This window comes from Chelonoidis abingdonii, chromosome 1, assembly GCF_003597395.2.
Source record: "Chelonoidis abingdonii isolate Lonesome George chromosome 1, CheloAbing_2.0, whole genome shotgun sequence".
NCBI lineage: Eukaryota > Metazoa > Chordata > Testudines > Testudinidae > Chelonoidis > Chelonoidis abingdonii.
The window spans coordinates 346261786-346284692 of NC_133769.1; the positions used below are offsets into that span (position 1 = coordinate 346261786).

Below are 22907 nucleotides of genomic sequence, written 5' to 3' on the forward strand. Positions count from 1 at the left end.
TAAAAAAATCCAGTTCTCTGATTGGTCCTCTGGTCAGGTGTTTGGTTCCCTTTGTTCACCTTTTACAGGCAAAAGAAAATTAACCCTTACCTTACCTATCTACTTATGACAAACAGCCTGGCAGCCTTACCTCAGAATTGTCCCGCTTTAAGATTTATTTAAACACAGTGAGTTCAGTGTATCTGTTTTCGCAGTAGTATGAAGAGACTTCTGTTTCTGTGATCCTAGAAAAAGCTCTTCTTACAAGGAAAATTTATAACTTCAGTTTGACTGAAAGTTGGAATTTTAATTCTGTATCTATTAAATAGTTTAGTTTGTTACATTCACACTGATATACAGATGGCTTTGCATTGGGAATCTAATGGTTTGGAATTTCTGTGCATAGAAGTGTAGTTCTAGTTTTATATTAACTATACAAAAGTGGGGGTGTGGGAATAAAATTTCTGAAGGTACTTGTGCCACTAGAGGGCACTTGAAGCTGAGAAGTATATAGCACAATATTCATCTGGCTTTTGCTGTCCTTTTTTTTAAACTCTTCATTATCCTCACTGTAATCTTCTTTTTGAGAATAAGTTTGTGTGTAACAATTTATGCACAGACAGTGACCTAAAATAAATCAGCGTTTCCTCCTAAGAAGAAATGCTCAGTAAGTATTATTGGAGCTGGTGGTACATGTTGTGTCAAACTTGCTATATATTTTAGTGGGAAAGAGATGTCTGTTTTTTCGCTACTGTCTCTCAGCCAGTGGCTGAAAATTATCATATATGTAAGCATAAAAGCATTTTAAAGTAAATATTGATGACTTCAAAGTACTTTGAAATTTTTTTTATAGCGCTTTCCTGAAAATTAAGTTTATACTAATCAAAATGATATATAAAAGACGTGATTTGCAGAATATTACGAAATAATATAAATTGAGATGATTAAATATGGCTCCCTCTTACTGTTATGGGAGGCACAGAAAGCCTGTTAATGAGATCAAGTTAAGGAGCTTCATTGTGATGGCAACAGTAAAGATAAACATCTTTGTAGATTGCTAAATTTAAAAACAAAAAAGCATGTTCCCCATCCAAGTGTTTTCCTATCCTTCGTCACTTAAGATGGATTAAATGGAAAGCTTGCAAAAAGTCAGAAAAAGATATAAAGTAGTCACTTTAATATAAGAGGAAGCAGAAGTAAGGAATTTGGAGTCCAGAAATCTCTAGGATGGATTATCTTGTTTTGCTAAAAGAAGTGGACCAAGGTGGGTGAAAACTCATTGGTCCATGGAGAGGGTTCACTTTCCTCTCCCACCCTGAATTAGCTGCATGCCCTCTTCACTTTCTTAGCTCCCATTGTCTTATTTCCTCATCCCTCACTTTCTGGCAGCATTTGGAGTCATTGATGCCCTCTAGGCCACCCACTGAAACGTTTCCTGCTATGGAAGTGAGCTTCATGAGGAGAAATTCAGCCCCAGGCTGTAGTGTACTCTTCTGTGGAAACTGGGGGGCCTATGAGTGGACAACTGTCTCCCTGCATCCAGCCCTGGCCCCACACATGGAGGGACTGCCCACTCCCCATCCATAATCCACCAAGTCTCCCCTGCTTCCCAGGTGGATCCCAAGCTCAGAGATTGCTTCCAAAGGGTCTTAAGAAGAGGATAATGACACTTCTATGGAAGTGACTGACCTGCCCACCACTTCTGCACAGGTGTAAGATTATTCTTATGAGCTTTGATCTCGAGGGCACGGTGTAGCTGCTGCATCAATTTCCCACCTGTAAAAGGATATTTCCTTACCTCAGAGGAGCTGACATTTTATGATTATAGTTGTGAAGGACTTTGCATGTCAGTAGTACCAGACATCTTCCAAGCTATCAAAATGTTTTACAAACCATAGTTCAGTGCTGCAAACTTTATGGATGTGAGTCATTCCACTGTCTTCATTGTGATGACACATGTGAGTCGTTAGTTACTTGCATGCATGATTTACTCCTGGAGGAATTCTGTGCCAAAAAATAAAAAATTCCGTGCACAATATTTTGAAATTCTGCAAAGTTCTGCATATTTTATTTGTCAAAATAACAATATAATCATACCGGTTTCGATTATTTTTGATAATTTAGTTCACAATACCTGTCAGCAAGTATGTCTAGAAGATAATAAGGTGATAAATAACAGTCAGCATGGATTTGTCAAGAACAAATGGTGTCAAACCAACCTGATAGCTTCGTTTGACAGGCTAACAAGCATTGTGAATGGGGGGAAGCGGTAGACATGGTATATCTTGACTTTAGGAGAGCTTTTGATACTGTCTCACGTGACCTTCACATAAACAAAGTAGGGAAATGCAATCTAGATGGAACTACTATAAGGTGGGTGCAAAACTGGTTGGAAAACCATTCCCAGAGAGTAGTTATCAGTGGTTCACAGTCAAGTTGTAAGAGTATAATGAGTGGAATCTCGCAGGGATCTGTTCTGTTCAATATCATCATTGAATCTGTTCAGTATCGTCATCGGTGATTTAGATAATGGCATAGAGAGTACATTTAAAAAGTTTGCAGACGATACCAAGCTGCAAGGGGTTGCAAGTGCTTTGGAGGATATGATTAAAGTTCAAAATGACGTGGACAAACTGGAGAAATGGTCTGAAGTAAATAGAATGAAATTCAATAAGGACAAATGCAAAGGACTCCACTTAAGAAGGAACAATCAGTTGCACACATACAAAATGGGAAATGACTGCTGTGGCAAATTGCCAGCACTACTATGATGGGTCTCGCGCTTTCTCTTCTTTGGGGGGGGGAGAGGGTTCAGGTTGCCATTTCTCGCTCCTGATCTGGGGTATTAACTGTCCCACTAGTATCCCAGAGAAGGGGAGTGAAGAGAGAGGGACCTGGGCCCACCCCCTACTCTGGGTCCCAGCCCAGGGGCCCTAGGTATAGCCGCAAACCACTTGAACTAGTGATTCCGTCCCCTGGGCTACTTCCCTCTCCGGCCCTTCAGCTTGTGGGGCTTCCTGCCCTCTTTCTGCTTGGACAATGTTTCTTCCAACCCTTTGGGAGAAACTTTTGTGTCTGTGGAGTCCCTCTGCTCTGTACAAGCCAGGTTTCCCTTTACCTAGGGTCTTGGTCTTCTGGCCCACCACAGCACTTTTCCAAACTCTCCTCTGCTTCCCTCCAAACTGCTCGCTGCCCCAACACCAAACCACTTTGCGTCAACTCCTCCAACTGTCTGATTGAAGCAGGGTTTTTTTATCAGGTGACTGGCTTCAGGTGCTTTAATTGGCTTCCGGTGCTCTAATTAAACTGTAGCAGCCTGTCTTCCCTCTACAGGGAATAGGCTGTCATCTTGGGGCTCACATATCTCCCATCTATCACTCTCCTGCTGCCCTCTGACCATGCTGTATCAAATTGCCTAGAAAGGAGGACTGCTGAAAGGGATCTGAGGATCATAGTGGACCACAAGCTAAACATGAATCAACAGTGTAACACTGTTGCAAAAAAAGCGAACATCATTCTGGGATATATTAGCAGGAGTATGGTCAGCAAGACACGAGAAGTAATTCCTCTGCTCTGCTCCGTACTGATTAGGCCTTAACTGGAGTATTGTGTCCAGTTCTGGGTGCCATATTTCAGGAAGGATGTGGAGAAATTGGAGAAAGTCCAGAGAAGAGCAACAAAAATGATAAAAGGTCTAGAAAACATGACCTATGAGAAAAGATTGAAAAAATTGGGTTTATTTAATCTGGAAAAGAGAAGACTGAGAGGTGACATGATAACAGTTTTCAAGTACATAAAAGGTTGTTACAAGGAGGAAGGAGAAAAATTGTTGTTCTTAACCTCTGAGGATAAATTGCAGCGAGGGTGCTTTAGGTTGGACATTAGGAAAAACTCATAATTGTCAGGGTGGTTAAGCACCGGAATAAATTGCCTAGGGCAGCGATGGAATCTCCATCATTAAGGATTTTTAAGAGCAGGTTGGACAAACACCTGTCAGGGGTGGTCTAGATAATATTTAGTCCTGCCTTGAGTGCAGGGGACTGGACTAGATGACCTCTTGAGGTCCCTTCCAGTTCTGTGATTCTAATACAGACAACAGAAAAGATTCAGGAAATGTTTTTTGACAGGTAGATGTCTTACTAGGCATATTAATACAGAACTCTGAATAATAATTTGTTTAAACTGCAATACAGAACTGTATTTCCTGCACGCCTCAGAAGCAGAGCAAAGGCTTGGGGGAATCAAGGGCAATGGAGGAGTTGAGGGAGAGGCAAGTAAATTGCTGGGAAGGAGCCTGGGTGTGAACTTGTAAGATTGTTAGGTATGGGTGGGAGAAGTATGGAACAGGTTTTTTGGGTTATTTGGGAGGGATTCTTAGGGAGTTTCCCACATGCAGAGCCTGGCTGACCCTAGCCTCTCACATTCAGTTGGGCACATCTACCCCTGTCCCCATGTGTTCCTGCTCCCCTATGTGTCCTTGCACCCCCATGTCCACATGTGTCCCTGCACCCTCACTCAGACACCCCCTCCACCTGTCCCTATGTAGCTCTGCACCACTTTTCCTCCATCACCATGTGGCTCTGCACTACCCTCCCCTCTGTGGCCCTGTGCCTCCACTCCCATTCAGCTCCTGTCCCAGTCTGTCCTCTCCTACTAGCCCTTATGAGTCCATCTGACCTCCCAGCATCCTATACTGTCTGTCTTCCCATAGCCTCTGTCTCCTGATCTGGTCCACTGTGAAGAAGGCAGGCTCTTTCTGTTCCCTCGCTGGCTGGGAGTTGCTGCTTTGTTCTATTGCCACAGTGCCCTTTGGTGGGCAAAAGGCAGAACTGCTTTTTCCTGCGCAAAAAATCAAAAATATGCAAGGCTCATTAATTATGTGCGCGCTTAGTAGTGCAGAATTCCCCAAGGAGTAATGTTTGCAGGATCAGACCTTACATACACAATTAAATAACGTCACTGCTGAAATGGAGAACTTCTGGAGTGGAGGGCAACAGACAAGCAAATGGCAAAAATCACATTGCACACTGGTGATGAAAAGGAATTAAATGAGTAAATGCCTGCTCACTCTTATTATCCCCACAGAACAAACTGAGCCTCAGTTTTTAAGATATCATCCGAAAGACCCACACACAGTGGGAGAACTCACGTTATGCATTAAGCAAGGGTGTAAGCCTTTAGTCTTGTGATTTGAACTCAACCCCTGTGCATCTGGACCCCCCATACTGAAACCCCCCATGCCAAGCTGAACCTCCTCTTCCCCCCGCCCTGAGCTGAATGCCCACTCTGCTGAGCCTTACCCTGTGCATCCAGACCTCTCCCCTGCCAAGCCCCACCCCCAGCAGGTCAGGGTTGGGTGCAGCCTCACTGCCGAGTCTGTGTCCCAGGGTGAGGGTTTGTAGGCTGATCTCCCACCTCCATGGTGCCACTGGCCTGTGCTCCCCACTGCCATGTTGGAGCCTCCACATTTATTTTTGACAAATAAAATTTGCAGAATTTTAATTTTTTTGGCTCAGAATTCCCTCTGGAGTATTAGTATGAACATGGTCTGCTACAAAGAGCATACTTCTGTTTAAATGTTCTGTACAGTTTGTAAGTGAAAAACATAGTGTAAGGAGAACAAGTCCCAAGAAAACTTATTACTCACGCCGGCTGTTGTTGAGTAGCAGGACACAGGGGCACAGGAACATAAATTTGAAGGTCAATTTTTTGTTGGCAGTATTCCTCTCTACTAGGAACTTGCAGGGCCAACAACCTTAAAGTTCTCTCTAGTTAAAGTACAGTTCTATTGTCCATCTTGGATTTATTATACATAAATATTGCCACAGATGTGTAACCTTTCTTAAAGCTTTGCATTTTAGGGTAAAAAGGAGTATAGTCCTAGTGGAGTTATTTTGAGGCCTCTTTAGGATAAACTGCATGTTTTTTATAATTTTCATCTTTTATTATAATGTCACTAGTTTGATCCAAGTCTAGTATTTAGCTTACTATAAAATGAGAACAATTGCTTTAATGTGCATCTCCAGTAAATGTTAAATACTGAAGACAGTTACTTTCTTGACAAATAGCAGGGGAAAAGCATGTAAATGTCAGTTGAACCCACCATAAGTGGCTTGTTTAGATTTATATTTTTAGCAGCACAAAATAAAAATAAACCATTTTTTTGTAAACTGCTTTGTTTCTACCTGACCTTGTTGTTTAATGGGATGGAAGAGATACTGCCATAGTGTCTTCTGTTCTTGCATTTGTAAATGCACCAATTCGTGACTGCAGTTGATGACTGGAAGATGTGATCCAAAAATATCAACCATACCCTTCATTGTTTTGTCCAAATCCTGTGTAAAGTAATGTATTTGGTTCCATCTGAGGAGGCAGGGAAATCTGGCTTCTTTTATTCTCTATGCATTTTCTGACAGGTTCTATTTTAGGTGCATACCTGACTGTGTTCCTTTTTGTGGTTGTGTCAGCTTCAGTATGAAAACCTTCAAATCTGTTTTTGGCTTGTGTTTCCAGAATGTGACCGGTGTTCATACTGAAACATATTGTCACTCAGATGAACATCCAATAAGAACTATGAACACTTTTTCAGTAACCGAATCAGAATAGAAGTCCTCCCCTCCTTTCCGTCCTTTCAAACACAAGTTTAAGAGTTTTGGTTCTTCAGGTCTTAGCTTCTTTTCAAGATCTGAAGTGACCAATCAAATTTATATCCATGAATGTTAAACGTATGTATTTTATTTTTGCAATCTATTCCATTTGATATTCTTCTCAACGTATTCAAAACCATACAAGGATTAATTAAATGTGCCTCATATACTTAGTATAATGGCAATGTATAATTAGCAGATTTCATGTGAATTTTGAAACTTAACATTGATTTGGGGTCCATGAATCAAAGATCCAGGATCTGTCAAGCATCAACCACTTCCTTAAAAGGTCAATTAAAATGATTAAAAAGCATTGTTGAACACTTTCAAATTGTCAGCTGGATATAAAACTGTTTTAAAATTAGATCATCTTGCACTTCTCTGAGGCCAGAGTTCAGGCTTTTATGTTTGTTTTCCCCAAGCTTTATTTCACTAAATGTTTATCCTGTACCCAAATATGTCTTTACTAGTGCCTAAAGTGGAATCACTGTAGCTCTTTGCTCTGCTCTGAGTTTTAGTGATGGCCTCAATTTTTGGAGGAGAAGAACACAAAACTCAAGTTTTGGAGTCTGCTCAGTCATGTTAGATGACAGATGTAAAAATGGCCAAGCTCTGTTTATGCTATAGTTACCACCGGCAAAGCTGCACCTGTGGTGAATTACACCTGTGCAGTTTGCTAATATAGACACAACACTGTTCAGTGGCCCTTGCTTAGGGGGCTTAGAGTGGGGTGAATAAAGTTATACTGTTCCCTCTCAAAGCTTATTTTTGTTGTCAGTTCGTTGTATGTTGTATCTGTTGCTTAATAAGTCTTTGTACTGACACACAAGAGCAATGTGGATTTTGGAGCAATCTTGAGCTGCTTATTCCTGGGCCTGATCATTTCCCAGAGGTGTGAAGCTGAGACAGCTAGGATTCTGTTTGGGTCTGTTTGATTTGAAACAATCCACGCTCAAATGCCTGGAAAGTTGTAACCTTCAGACAGGGAGTGGGTAGGGGAAGATTAATATGGAAAATTCTAAAACTCAGTGAAAACTTTTTTTGGCTGTAGGCAGAGGGGACTCTGCAGCTTGGGCTGAAATGTATAACTGAGAGTAGAGAAGGCATAATTCATTGTAGTACTTAAAATGTCAATTTTTTTAACATCATGGTTCCAGAACATTAAATGCAGTAGGTGATTTTTACAAAATGTGTATGTATGGGAGGACATAGCTAAGTAAAACAATATAAAATCTACAAGCCCCATCTTTAAAACTAGCCTGCATCTTAAAGCTGTTCAAATATATTTAAATGTCATCCAACCTAGAACAACTTCTGAGCTGTTGAATGCCATAAATTGATTACTGCCAACTTAGTACTACTAGTTCTGCTCTGCAAACTGACTAAAACTGGCATTGCCTTTCAACAGATCTGCTCCCTGTTTGTATTCAGAGTCTTGACTGTTGATTTTTAGAGACACAAAATAAGCTTGAAAAGTTTGTTATTCCTGTTAGCTTTGCTGTCCGTGCAGGGCAAAAAATAAGCAAACTATTGCGCGTCAGCAGCATTGCTAAGCTGCAAACACTAGCATTGGGAGGGCCCAGTTTGTCCTGCAGAAAGAAGAACCCAGATTGACTTTTAGGCCTTAGATATTTGTAGGGATGGCAGTTAAGAAAAACATCTGTTTATTTGTATATTAAGCACACTTGATTCTGAAAATAATTAGACAGTAAGCATGCACCCTACAATTCTGTCATCTTACGCCTCTCTTCTAAGCGCATATGCATTTTAAAGGGACATTTTCAACTTGAAAAAAACATGTAGACATTCCCATAATGTATCAGGTGAGTGGTCTGTCTAGTCCAGTATCCTATGACCATGACTAATACCAGCTGATTCAGAGGAAGAAACCATGCAGTCAGCAGTTATGGGATAACCTGCTGTACGTGGGAGAACTTCTCATAACTTCACTAATTGTAGATAGGCTTGTGTCCCAAAGGTCTTGGGCTATCTGAGACGCATGTAAACATCAACTAAACTCTTGTCTTGTGGCAGTGAGTTTTCAAGTACATGAAAGGTTGTATTTGAATTTGCAGTCTTTTATTGTATTTGAATGTCCCCTTTATCTATTAGGTGAGAGAGGGGGAACAAAAGTTCTCAATTGTCTTAATACTATTCATTATTTTACATACTTCCACTCACTATATTCATCTCCACAGAAGAACAGGGTGCCAGTTTCCCTTGTCTTAGGTGAAAGATCTTTGTCTAAGCAGGTGTCTCACCTATATTCAGTTCCCAGAGACTTCAACCGCCTTGGCTGGAGGAAGCATCTTTATGAGCTTTCATGAGCTCTGGCCTCTTGTCTGTACACCGATGTATGCCAGGATTGCGTCTTTTCTCACATATCTTCCCAAACTCCCTCATTTGTCCCTAAACTACAGATGACTTCATGCTGTTGTTCCCTTCTTGTGGACTTTCCATCCCCCTGCTGATTTGTGTGTAAATGGGATTTCCATTGTTTTTGGTCACACCTTCTTAATTTCCTCCTCTCTAGGGAGAACCCATTTCTCTCCCTTTGTTTGGTCGCAGATTTTAAAGCATAATATCAGTGAGTATTCATAATTTCTTGTGTAGTGTTAATACTACATTTTACAATGATATTAATCACCGTTGGCATTAGCTTTTATAAAAGACCTTACTTGATACTTTTCTAATACGGTAATGTATACAGTCGGTTGATTCAGTTACTTATCATTTGAGGTTTAGACCCTCTGTTTTTATAGTCCAGAATCCATCTCCCCAACTTGCTCAGTTGATGGCATTATTTAATTATGTAAATGTGCCTTCATTGTCTCTGCCTGACATCTCGGCTGGTCAGACAAACTCATTGGCTAAGGCAGACTGTACTTAAGCTTTCTTGCCTACTACATTGTAAGAGATAAGTCTAGCTCGTATTCATAATTGTGTTTACCTGCCGTTCATACATCGTGCTAGAATATTAATAATCAGTGAGTTACTGATAGTTTTCCAGTGAAATTTTACACGATACCTTTCAGATGCCGATTATGGCAATGTATTCAGTACAGTGAGCATGTCAGGCCTGATGAATTGGTCACAATGACTAGTGAACCATCAGTGAGCCTCTGCATCACACACATACCATAGGCCATAAAACTTCCCCAAAATAATTCCTAGAGCATAGTTTTTAGAAAAATATCCAAATCTTGATTTTTAAAATTATCAGTGATTGATTCCACAATATTTGGTAAATTGTGCCTATGGGTAATTATCCCCTCTGTCAAATTTACCCCGTTTCTAGTCTGAATTTGTCTAGCTTCAACTTCCAGCCATGGGATTGTATTCTACCTTTCTCTGCTCGATTGAAAAGCCCATTATTATATTTTGTTCCCCATGCAGAAACTTGAGTCAACTCACCCTTTTGTTAAGCTAAATGAATTGAGCTCTTTGAGTCAGTTGCTATAAGGTGTATATATATTTTCTAATCCTTTAGTCATTCTTATGAGTCTTCTCTGAACCCTCTCCAATTTCTTGAATTGTGGGCACCACAACTGAATGCAGTATTCTAGCAGTGATTGCACCGGTGTCAAATACGGAGGTAAAACAGTGTCTCTGCTCTTACTCAAGATTCCCATTTATGCACCTGTCTTGGGGTTCCATTCACTGCTGGGTGCACCCCTCTTGTGGCTGCATCTGGGGACTAACTCTGCCCAGTCTAATGCTTTTTTCCCTCGCTCACTTATGCTTCAGCCCCTCTTATTCTCTAAAAATTGCAGTGTTTCCTCTTCATGGCTTGGCCCGCTGTACAGCTTTTCCCCTTCTGGGTAACTCAGTCCTTCCGTACCAGTTGTCTAGTTGGTGTCTCCAACAATCCCGTACCACTTCTCAGTAGGTGGTAGGGGAACCTAGATCCACCCTTTACACTTGGTTCCAGCCCGGGGACCCTTGTTGCATGATCCTTTTTAATGGCTAATAATAATAATCGTATTGATGGCAACTTGCTCCTGGTTAATGAGGTGGGAGTAATGGGATTCTTGTCCCAGAATCAGGTCCACAGACCTAATACCGATGAGTTCAGTGCCTTGTAGGGAACCTCGCGGTATGTGGCAAGGATACTCACACTGAGGGGAAAGCAGAGCCATGGCGATTTTTATTAGAACAAGTAATAAAGACAAAGAAGCTCCAAACCACATAAACAGATAGGAATATAGCTTTGGGGATATCTGTGGTATCATTTCTGGCACAAGCTGTTAGACTTGTATACTCACACCCTTCCTTGAGGACCTGGTGGTGAGAGACAAAGGACTAGCCCTGCCTCTGGCAAGCTGAATGAGCCCGGTGGTCTAGGTTCCGCAATGCCCAGAGATTGGTGGCAAATAACAATAGAGCTTAAGGGTCAAATGGTAGAAGGGCAACCCACTCTGTTTCATGGTTAGCCCTATTATAGGACCTGAGTACTATGATGAATATTCATTCTGATGCCCAGCCTTCCATGTCCAAATCTAACTTTCTCATAATATTGGGGTCCACTTATCCTATAGGTCAATGACTCAACTTTTTCAGATGACTGTACCCTTTTCAGGAGTCTTTGTCTTGCGTACCCCTAAGTTTCACCTCACTTAAAAACTACTTGATTACAAAATCAGGCATAAAAATACAAAAAAAAGTGTCACAGCACACTATTACTGAAACATTGGTTACTTTTTCATTTTTTCTGTACAATTATAAAATAAATCAATTAGAATATAAATATTGTTTAAATATGTAGCCTGTTGTAAAACTAGGCAAATATCTAGATAAGTTGATGTACCCTCTGGAAGACCTCTGCATACCCCCAGGGGTACACGTACCCCTGATTGAGAACCACTGCTATAGGTTGACATATTAATGCCATTTAACTAATTTGCATACGTCAGCTATTGCTCAAGCAAGTTTGTGGTTAGATAACTGCCAATAACTGTATCATAAAATATCCAAAGCTAATATCAGTTCAGTGTTCCTCCAGTTGCTGGTACTGTTACATACCAACTCCTTCTATTTAGCAGGCTGTTCTTAGTTCCCCAAAATCTACAGGTAACTGTTGTGCTATTTATCTATCCTGAGGGACACAGGCTACTATGCTTAGCTATACTTATGCTAACTTGCTTAAGCTAATGTCTTACAGGATGCAGGCCTTGAGGTTCCTTCTGTTACTTCTGAACAGAATAAAACGCTAAACTAGGTCTGTGGGCTGCACCCTATAACGCGCAGCCATGATCTGCTCAGTCCTACTCCTTGCTACTCTTTCCCTGGGCTTCTTCCTACTCAGCCCTCTCAGGTTCTTTCCCCACAATTCATCTGGGGTTGACACTTATTCCAGGACTGAGATACCAGCACTCATCCTCCCTCTTGAGTTTTCTCATTCCCGCTTCTCTGCTTCCAGTGGCTTCAGACTATCTGCCTTCAGCCTCTTCTTGCTGTCCACTTCCCAGCTTGGCTTCATCATCAGTTAGAGTTTATCAGCCCTGACACTCCTCCAGTTGCAGCCAGATACCATAACTGGCCTCTCAGGCCCACATTAAACTCTTCGGGGCATGTGTGGGAGTGCAAACTCTATCACAGCATCCCAGGATCACATTAGCAGCAGAGAGTCCTGTGGCCCCTTATAGACTAACAGAAGTTTTGGAGCATGAGCTTTCATGGGTGAATACCCACTTCGTTGGATGCATGTCACATTAGCTCCTTTGGCCACAGCGCCACACTGGGAACTCATGTTCAGCTGATTATTCACCACAAGCGCCAGATCTTTTTCAGGGTTACTGCTGCCAAGGATAAAGTCCCACATCCTGTAAGGATGGCCTGCATTCTTTGTTCCTAGATGTATATATTTACATTTAACTAAAATGTATGTTGTATGTTTGCACCCATTTTACCAAGCAGTCCAATTCACTCTGAATCAGTGACCTGGCCTCTTGTCTATTTACAACTCTCCTAATTTTTGTCTCATTTGTAAACTTCATCAGAGTTGATTTCATTTTCTTCCAGGTCATTAATAAAGATGTTAAATAGAGTAGGGCCAAGAACCCTACAAAACCCCACTGGAAACCCTCTCAATGACAGTTCTCCATTTATAGTTATACTTATCAGTTAACCAGTTTTTAATACATGTAATGTGTGCCATGTTATCATTCTATATCGATAATTTTATATCGTTCTAGGTTTTTAGTTAAAATGTCATGCAGTACAGAAGTCTAAGTATATTGTGTCCGTGCCATTATGTTTATCCATCAAACTTGTAATTTCATCAAAAAAAGAGTTTGACAGGATCTATTGTCCATAAACCCATGTTGATTTGCATTAATTATATTATCCTTTATTAATTCTTTATTAAGCGAGTCCTGTATCAACTGTTTCATTATCTTGCCCAGGATTGATGTCATGCTGACAAGCTTATAATTACCTGGGTCATCTCTTTTGCCATTTTTTAAAATTGGCACAAGATTAGCTTTCTCCCTGACCTTTCCCAGTGCTCCAAGACTTTATTAAAAATTGACAATAATAGTCCAACGAGCTTCTCAGCCCGCTCTTTTAAAACTCTTGGATGCAAGTTGTCTGGATCTGCTTATTTAAAAATGTCTAACTTTATCATCTGTTTGACATCTTCCAGAGATCCAAGTGGAATGGAAAAAATGTTATCACCATATGATGAGACTATATCCTTTATTTCCTCCCCCCCAAAAAACAGAAGTACTTATTGTACACTTCTTCTGTTTCTCCATTATTATTGATAACTTTACCATTTCCATTTAGCAGTCTACCATTGTCAGGATTCTTTTTGTTCCTAATATATTTTAAAAAGCTCCTTATTGTTCTTAGCTCTGCTGGCTATGGACTTCCCTTTGTGTCCTTTTGCTTCCCTTAGCAATTTTCTACAGTTCCCAACTTCTGATTTATATTTATTACTGTTAGGTTAACCTTTCTTCTATTTGTTATACACTATTTTGTTTTTTATAGCTGCCTTCGCTTCCCTTCTAAACCTGCACAGCTTTCTTCAACTCTGGGCTTGTGGGTTTTTTGACATCTAGTAAGATGTTCTTAAATGATTCCCAATTATCATTTGCATTTTTCTAATTAATTTTTTCCTTCCAGGTCGTATTATGAGCTCATATTTGGCTTATAATTATTTTCAGCACTGTCAAATAGGCCCTTTTGAAGCACCAAGTATATCTATTACTCATCTGTACTTCATTCTGCTTGCACATTATAAATGTGGTCGTATCATCACTTGTACTTAAATCATTATTAAGATTTAGTTCTGTGATCAGTTCCTTTTTATCTGTTATGACAAGGTCTAATTACAAATTCCCTCAGGTTGGCTGCAACACTATTTGAGTTAGGAAATTGCCACCTATAATGTGTCGAAATTCTAAAGATATTTTAATGCTGGTAGCATGGAACTTTCATCATATCTCACTCAAATTGAAGTCAGTCATGTTCAAAGTTTTTCCCCCAGTACACGTTATAGATAGATACGCAAGGGGGCAGTCATCCTGTTCCCTATTGTGATTTGGTGGTTTGTAGAAGACACCAACTGATATCCCATCTTATGGTTTATCTGTTAGGACAGAGATCCATAAGCATTCAAGATCACTTTCTTTTGACTTATCAGTGACTCGGAAACAGGTAATGTGATTTTGCTGGAAGTACAATACAGCAGTGAAGACAATCCAGGAAGTTTTTGGAAAATGTAGGGAACAATTTCCTGGTGCAAGTGCTTGAGGAACCAACTAGGGGCAGAGCTCTTCTTGACCTGCTGCTTACAAACTGGGAAGAATTAGTAGGGGAAGCAAAAGTGGATGGGAACCTGGGAGGCAGTGACCATGAGATGGTCAAGTTCAGGAACCTGACACAAGGAAGAAAGAAGAGCAGTAGAATATGGAACCTGGACTTCAGAAAAGCAGACTTTGACTCCCTCAGGGAACCGATGGGCAGGATCCCCTTGGAGAATAACGTGAAGGGGAAAGGAATCCAGGAGACTTGGCTGTATTTTAAAGAATCCTTATTGAGGTTGCAGGAACAAATCATCTCGATATGTAGAAAGAATACTAAACATGGCAGACGACCGGCTTGCCTTAACAGTGAAATCCTTGCTGATCTTGAACGCAAAAAAGAAGCTTACAAGAAGTGGAAGATTGGACAAATGACCAGGGAGGAGTATAAAAATATTGCTCAGGTATGCAGGAATGAAATCAGGAAGGCCAAATCACACTTGGAGTTGCAACTAGCAAGAGATGTTAAGAGTAACAAGAAGGGTTTCTTCAGGTGTGTTAGCAACAAGAAGAAAGTAAAGGAAAGGGTGGGCCCCTTACTGAATGAGGGAGGCAACCTAGTGACAGAGGATGTGGAAAAAGCTAGTGTGCACAATGCTTTTTTTGCGTCTGTCTTCACGAACAAGGACAGCTCCTAGACTACTGCAATGGGTAGCACAGTATGGGAAGGAGATGACCAGCCCTCTGTGGAGAAAGAAATGGTTCAGGACTATTTAGAAAAGCTGGACTAGCACCAAGTCTACGGGGCTGGATGTGCTGCATCCAAGGGTGCTAAAGGAGTTGGCAGATGTGACTGCAGAGCCATTGGCATTATCTTTGAAAACTCATGGCGATGGGGGGAGATCCCGGATGATTGGGAAAAGGCTAATGTAGTGCCCATCTTCTAAAAAGGAAAGGAGGAAGATCTGGGGAACTACAGGCCAGTCAGCCTCACCTCAGTCCTTGGAAAAATCATGGAACATGTCCTTAAGGAATCAATTCTGAAGCACTTAAAGGAGAGGAAAGTGTTCAGAAACAGTCAGCATGGATTCACCAAGGGCAAGTCATGCCTGCTAACCTAATTGCCTTCTATGATGAGATAACTGGCTCTGTGAATGAGGGGAAAGCAGTGGATGTGTTACTCCTGGACTTCAGCAAAGCTTTTTGTCAAGGTTCTTTCCCCACTCTGAACTTTAGGATACAGATGTGGGGACCTGCATGGACACTTCTAAGCTTAATTACTAGCTTAGATCTGGTACACTGCCACCATCCAGAATTCCAGTGTCTGGAGCACTCTGTCCCCCACAAAACTTTCCCTCCCTGGGTTGCCTTGAGGGACTTCACCAATTCCCTGGTGAACCATCCACCCTCCTTTCCCCCTCACCAATCCCTGGTGAGTCCAGATCCAATCCCCTTGGATCTTAAAACAAGGAAAAATCAATCCGGTTCTTAAAAAGAGAGCTTTTAATCAAAGAAAGAAAAGTAAAAATCATCTCTGTAAACTCAGGATGGAAAATACTTTACAGGGTAATCAGATTCATATAGCCCATATACCCCCTCTAGCCTTAGGTTCAAAGTTACAGCAAACAGAGGTAAAATCCTCTCAGCAAAAAAGGAACATTTACAAGTTGAGAAAACAAAAATAAGACTAACACGCCTTGCCTGGCTATTACTTACAGGTTTGAAACATGAGAGAGTGATTCAGAAAGATTTGGAGAGCCTGGATTGATGTCTGGTCCCTCTTAGTCCCAAGAGCGAACAACCCCCAAAACAAAGAGCACAAACAAAAGACTTCCCCCCGCCAAGATTTGAAAGTATCTTGTCCCCCTATTGGTCCTCTGGTCAGGTGTCAGCCAGGTTTACTGAGTTTCTTAACCCTTTGCAGGTGAAAGAGGTATTAACCCGTAACTATCTGTTTATGACACTTTTGATACAGTCTCCCACAGTATTCTTGCCAGCAAGTTCAAGAAGTATGGGCTGCATGAATGGACTATAAGGTAGGTAGAAAGTTGGCTACATCGTCGGTCTCAATGGGTGGTGATCAATGGCTCCATGTCTAGTTGGCAGCCTTTGTCAAGTGGAGTGCCCCAGGGGGCCAGTTTTGTTCAATATCTTCATTAAGGATCTGGAGGATGGTGTGGGCTGCACTCTCAGCAAGTTTGCAGAGGACACTAAACTGGGAGGAGTGATAGATACGCTGAAAGGTAGGGATAGGATACAGAGGGCCTAAACAAATTAGAGGATTGGGCCAAAAGAAATCTGATGAGGTTCAACAAGGACTAGTGCAGTGTCCTGCACTTAGGACGGAAGAATCCCATGCACTGCTACAGACTAGGGACCGAATGGCTAGGCAGCAGTTCTGCAGAAAAGGACCTAGGGGTCACAGTGGACGAGAACCTGGATATGAGATGACAGTATGCCCTTATTACTAAGAAGGCTAATGGCATTTTGAGCTATATCAGTAGGGGCATTGCCAGCAGATCAAGGGACTTGATCATTCCCCTTTATTCGACATTGGTGAGGCCTCATCTGGAGTACTGTGTCCAGTTTTGGGACCCACAGTACAAGAAGGATGTGGAAAAATTGGTAAGAGTCCAGCGGAGGGCAACAAAAATCATTAGGGGGCTGGAGCACATGACTTATGAGAAGAGGCTGAGGGAACTGGGATTGTTTAGTCTGCAGAGAAGAATGAGGGGGGATTTGATAGCTGCTTTCAACTACCTGAAAGAGGATTCCAAAGAGGAAGGATCTAAACTGTTCTCAGTGGTAGCAGATGACAGAACAAGGAGTAATGGTCTCAATTTGCAGTGAGGAAGGTTTAGGTTGGATATTAGGAAAACCTTTTTCACTAGGAGAGTGGTGAAGCACTGGAATGGATTACCTAGAGAGGTGGTGGAATCTCCTTCCTTAGAGGTTTTTAAGGTCAGGCTTGACAAAGCCCTGACTGGGATGATTTAGTTGGGGAATGGTCCTGATTGAGCAGGGGGTTGGACTAGATGACCACCTGAGGTCCCTTCCAACCCTGATATTATATGATTCTATGACTCTGGGTAATGTGAATGACATTGTGGCTGGCGTTGCACAAATGGATTTCCCTAACTGCGGAGGGGCGATAGATGGGATGCCTATTCTAATTCTGGCACCAGCCCACCTAGCCTCTGAATACGTAAATCAGAAGGGGTATTTCTCTATTTTTCTCCAGGTGCTTGTGGATCACCATGAGCGTTTCATTGACATTAACGCAGGGTGGTCAAGAAAGGCGCAGCTATCGGAACACAGGCCTATTCAGGAAGCTGCAAGCTGGGACTTTCTTCCCAGACCAGAAGATCACCGTAGGGGAAGTCAAAATGCCCATTGTGATCTTGGAGACCCCGCTTACTCTTTAATGCCATGGCTTATGGAACCCTACACAGGGAGCCTTCACAGCAGCAAGGAGCGGTTCAACAACAGGCTGAGTCGGTGCGGAATGACTGTGGAGTGTGCCTTTGGCCATTTTAAGGGCTGCTGGTGCTGTCTGTATGGGAAGCTGGACTTGGCCGATGACAGCATCCCCACTGTTATAGCCGCGTGTTGTACCCTCCATAACATTTGTTAAGGGAAGGGTGAAAGATTCAGTCAGGCATGGAGCTCAGAGGTTCAACACTTGGAGGCTGAATTTGAACAGCCAGAGAGCAGGACTATTAGAGGGGCCCTGCGTGGGGCTGCGAGGGTAGGGATGCCTTGAGGGAGCAGTTTGAGGCTGAAAGCCACCAGTAGTGTGTGGTGCCCTGCATGAGAGTGAAATGCAGTGGTTCCAGTGTTAATAGGAATCTGTGTTTGCGACATATGATGCACTGACTTGGAGTGTCTTGCTTTCCTGGGCTACAGTATCTTTTACTTAATGCAATAATAAAGAATGTTTTCAAAGCCAAAACATTCATTTATTGAAAAGAAGCACAACTGCTTGGGAAACAGGTCATGACACATCTGTGCTGTGTGGGCTGAGGGAAGTGGGTGGGGTGAGGTGGGGAACGGGACAATCACAGATTTGCGTATGGCCTGTTATCATACTCAGCCTTCCTGTCTGGAGTGCCGTGCAATGAATACTGCACTTCAGGATGGCTATACTGCATGGTGGTGGGGGTTGAGTGAAGTGAATAAGGGTCGTAGTTTGCAGGGCTGGGTGGTGAAGCTACAGCTGTTGGAGGCAGCTGGTGGCGATGATAACCCAGATGTTGGGGAAAAGGGGTTAGCGGTGACATGGGGACACAAGGGAAAGAGTTTTGGGACAAGGGTTGCAGGGGGGGAGGGGGACGGGGGACGGAAGTGCACCACCTGCATTGCTACGAGCGCCTGTATCGAGTCCGCTTGGCACTCCATGATGCTTAGCAACTGCTCCGTGCTTTGGTGCCAGCGATCCGCATTCTGCTGACAGACCCTCCTTTCGCTCTCCCGCCACTCCTGCACTTTTTGATTTTCATTAAGGGACTGGTCCTTGAATTCATTCAGCATGTCCTCTTTGCTTCTTTGCGGACGCTTCCTGATTCTTTGGAGTCTTTCGGCCATTGATAACAAGGATGGCTGGGATCTCAAGGTTGCATCTGTAAATCCAAAATGCAACTCTTAACAGAGGCAGCATTGTTCATACCAGACAGAGCAATGATTTGGCTGTACTTAAAGACAAGCAGTGTAAACAACGGCAGAAATTGCCCATTCCAAAGCGAGCGCACATAACCCACAGGAACCACAAAGTGGTGACTAGGCACAGGTGCAAGGGGGACTGATTGTTTCATGACCATACTGTCCTCTGGGGTTCTGTGCCCTGGGGAGAGCCAACAGCTGCAGGGGGCCCCTATGCTCAACACTGTCCCCACATTTTCCACAGGATGAGTTCGTCCTGGAAGATACCTCACTGCTGAGGGTGACCTGGGATGCAAGGGAGGATCTTCTACTACAATGCGGCTTCCACCCTGGCCCATATGCAGCTTGCTGGTGTGCAGCAATGGTCCCCCCGCCCAGACGGCACAGTGGTGTGGACATGTTAGCCTTACTGGGACGAGCACAGTAGCTCTGCCAAAGAACCTCCGCAAATACATTGCCCAGCTTCTGCATGAGACTTTTGAAGAGATCACTGAGGCCGATTACCGTGATGTGAGAGAGCACATCAACATCCTATTCTGCATGTAGGCATCCATGCAGCCCTAACTCTCCTCGCCCCAAGAGCCCGCACCGAACAACTTCCTTCCCAAAATAAAAGCTGCTTACCGGGCACCTCCTCTGGTGTTTGTTTCTCCCCCAAGCCTTCCTCCTGGCTTGAAAACAGCTGCATGCTTTTAGGAATGGTGGGCTGTCCCCCTCCTCCTCAGCACCCTTGCTTGCGCTTTTCCTCCTCCTGCCTTGTTGAACTGGGCTCTAAAGTGTCCATGGTGGTCTTTGGAGTGGAGGTGGGGTCACCCCCAACTATTGCATCCAGCTCTTTGTAGAAATGGCAGGTCGCGGGGGCAGCACCGGAGCGGCAGTTTGCCTCTTGCGCTTTGCGGTACGCATTCCACTGCTCCTTCGCAGTGTGTCCCAGTCATGGCCCCTTTCCATCATGTCCTTTTATATCTGCCCGAAGGTATCCTAATTTCTGGAGCTGGAACACAGCTGGGACTGGACAGCTTCCTCTTCCCAAACACTGATGAGGTCCAGCACCTCACGTTTGCTCTATATTGGGGATCACCTGGTGCATAGAGGCATGGTCACCTGGAAAGATGTGCTGAGAGCACTCCACACCTTGCTGGGCAAACAGGAAGGGGATTTTCAAAATTCCCAGAGAATTTAAAGGGCGCGTCTGACAGTTGGTCACCTGAGGGAAGGGCAGTAGAGTTCAAAGAGATGACCAGAGTGGCTAGAACAGGCCTTGTGGGACACTTCTGAAGGCCAATCAGAGCACCTTAATAGACCAGGGCGTCCATACTGGTGCTGCGGCGCTCCAACCGGGCTGCAGCAAGCATTTATGATTCTTGAGAAGGTGGAGCGCTCCAGCTGCAGAGTCTGGGAGCTCTGCATGCCTTGCCAGTGTGGATACGTTAAATCACCCCGAGCACCCTAACTCATAATGCACTCTAACTCGCAAGTGTAGCGAAGCCCTAAGAAAAATCATTTTTTTTGTGTATTCTGAACTAAAGAGAGAAAGTTTTTACTATTGAGCTGGTCTATAAATTGTATTTGCTGATAACTTCACAGTGTCCCAAAAGCACTCTCCCACCCACCCACACTATTCTCTGCATGAAACAGGCTGGTGTACCTTAAGTGCATAGTGAAATTTATAGAAATCTTGCAAATTCTACATTAGATCTGCCTAATGTTTATAAGAATGATTTACTGTTGTACTTAAGGCCTCTTGGGCCTCTTTTATAGAAATATTCCACTTATCTGTTCAATCCACACACGTGAAAAAGTAAAGTAGGTAGGACTTATTAATGTACTCTTTCACGGTGATTGAGTGCTTAAAGCTTGCAAACTCTGGTTAGCATCAGTATAGTTTATAGTGCTGAAAATCTTAAATTCTACTATCAAGAAAAGCATTTCCTGTTCTGGGTCTCCATAGTGCCCTGACTCATGAATTTTTTTGCAGTTTCAAAAGAAACACCAGTTATGATCCATATATCATAGTAGCCCTGGTTTTAGTCCATGTAGTAGTTCTATAGCATTGAATGCAATATTTTTTTTTTAAACTAGACTGATTCCAGACCATACTTTAGCATGTAGAAGGATATGCTTATATTCAGTCATCTAAGTAAGAAAGCAGTCTCTCTTCCCCCGTCCCTCCCCCCATGTTTACATCAGAGAGTGAACCTGGTAACATGTTTCAAAGCTTCTGGAAAAAATTGTTGATACAGACAGAATGTCACACATAACTTGAAGTCTGGAATAGATTAGTTGACTGGATATTAAGATAGCTCCTAAAACTGGTTTCACTAACCATTTTTATGCTAGATACGGTTTCTCACTGTTTTAATCAGAAGTTTACAGTGTGCTGTTGGGGAGCAGGGTGAGGGGAGACCCTGGACAGCTAAACTTTTAAAATTTGGGTATCATGAGATTATTCAGTGTTGTACAATATCGCAGAAGGAAATAGTAAGATGCAGTGATGGTAAAATGCTGAGAGATCACTCAAGGTAGAAGACAATAGCTTGTTTTCAACAACATATAATACCTTCCACTTTAATGAATATTGCGGAACGTTTTCTCGTGTGAGGTTAAATAGAATTTAGAATGAAGAAAATCAGGTAGTTTGCTTATTAATACAAAAATACATTACCTATAACATGTGCCAGTATTTACGGTGTGCTAATTGCAAACTTTAGAACATCAAAGGCTAGTAATGCAGGGTTCAGCTTTGCTAGATGACCGTAGATTAACAATGTTAAGCTTTTCAGAGTTTCTGCCTCACCCTTTTGTCTGTTTTTCCACACAGACAACTGTTTTAAATCAGCTGGAAGGGATGACTGAGCTCGGAGTTGAAGCTGTCTGTGTGGGAGTTATCAGCAAAATGATCAGTCTTCCTTTGTAAATGAGCTTGAAAAGATGGCCAAAATCTAATAAATATGTGCATCTATTTGTCATTGTCAGGAGCAAGAGCAAAAGGCTGAAGAAGAGAGGATTCGAATGGAAAACATCCTGAGTGGCAACCCTTTACTAAATCTTACAGGCCCAGTGCAGCCTCCGGCAAACTTCAAAGTGAAGAGAAGGTACTACGCTCAATATACATTTGTCCCTTCTTGGAGCTCCAGCAGTCTGTAAAGCAGCTAAACTGGTATCGCTGCCATTGATTTTATTTCTCCACTCAAGCCTCAAGTCAACAGTATGACGTGAAATTAAGGCATTGTAACATGAGGATGGTAGTTTTGTGTTTTTTCCAAGTAGACCACTCTGGTTCTTTTTGGGCAAAGAGAATTGCTTTGACAATTTAATTACCTTGCGTTACCATCCATAGCACAATATGATTGCAAGAGGCAATGTGGCGAGAGTTCATAGGCAGAGTCATTGTTCCACTTTTCTAAAGACATCTATCTTCTTTGGATTGTTAGTGTGAGTGACTAGTGACATTTTTTGTCCTGGCACTTTTTTTATGGTTCGTTTTCTATTGATTATAGTATGGTTTCTATTAGGAAATATTGCAGGTAGTATTCAATTTAACTAAAATAGGGAATAGATGAGGGGTTTATGAGCTTCACTCAAAAGTAGGGACCTCTGAATATTCAGAGAACTTTCTACAGTTTTGACTGGACTTTCTCTTTCCTGTGCTGATTGGCTGTTTGCTCCAGCCCTCGCCTTCCCTTGGTCTCTTCACTTCAGTTTCACTCCACATCTTAGGCCACGTCTACGCTACGGGATAATATCAAATTAGCTAAAATCGGTTTTATAAAACTGATATTATAAATTCGATTTCATGCGGCCACACTAGGCACAGTAATTCGGCGTTGTGCGTCCATGGTCCGAGGCTAACGTCGATTTCTGAAGCGTTGCATTG

At 42.5% G+C, this 22907-nt stretch overlaps 1 protein-coding gene across 2 annotated transcripts in view; it reads left to right on the plus strand.

The window, feature by feature from the left end:
- Positions 1 to 22907, plus strand: part of CWC15 (CWC15 spliceosome associated protein) — a 45147-nt gene that overhangs the window by 8627 nt on the left and 13613 nt on the right. For both annotated transcript variants that reach the window (XM_032762850.2, XM_075061730.1), the window contains one exon: positions 22007 to 22125. In XM_032762850.2, the coding sequence (XP_032618741.1) occupies positions 22007 to 22125 (119 nt within the window). The remainder of the gene's footprint in view (positions 1 to 22006; positions 22126 to 22907) is intronic.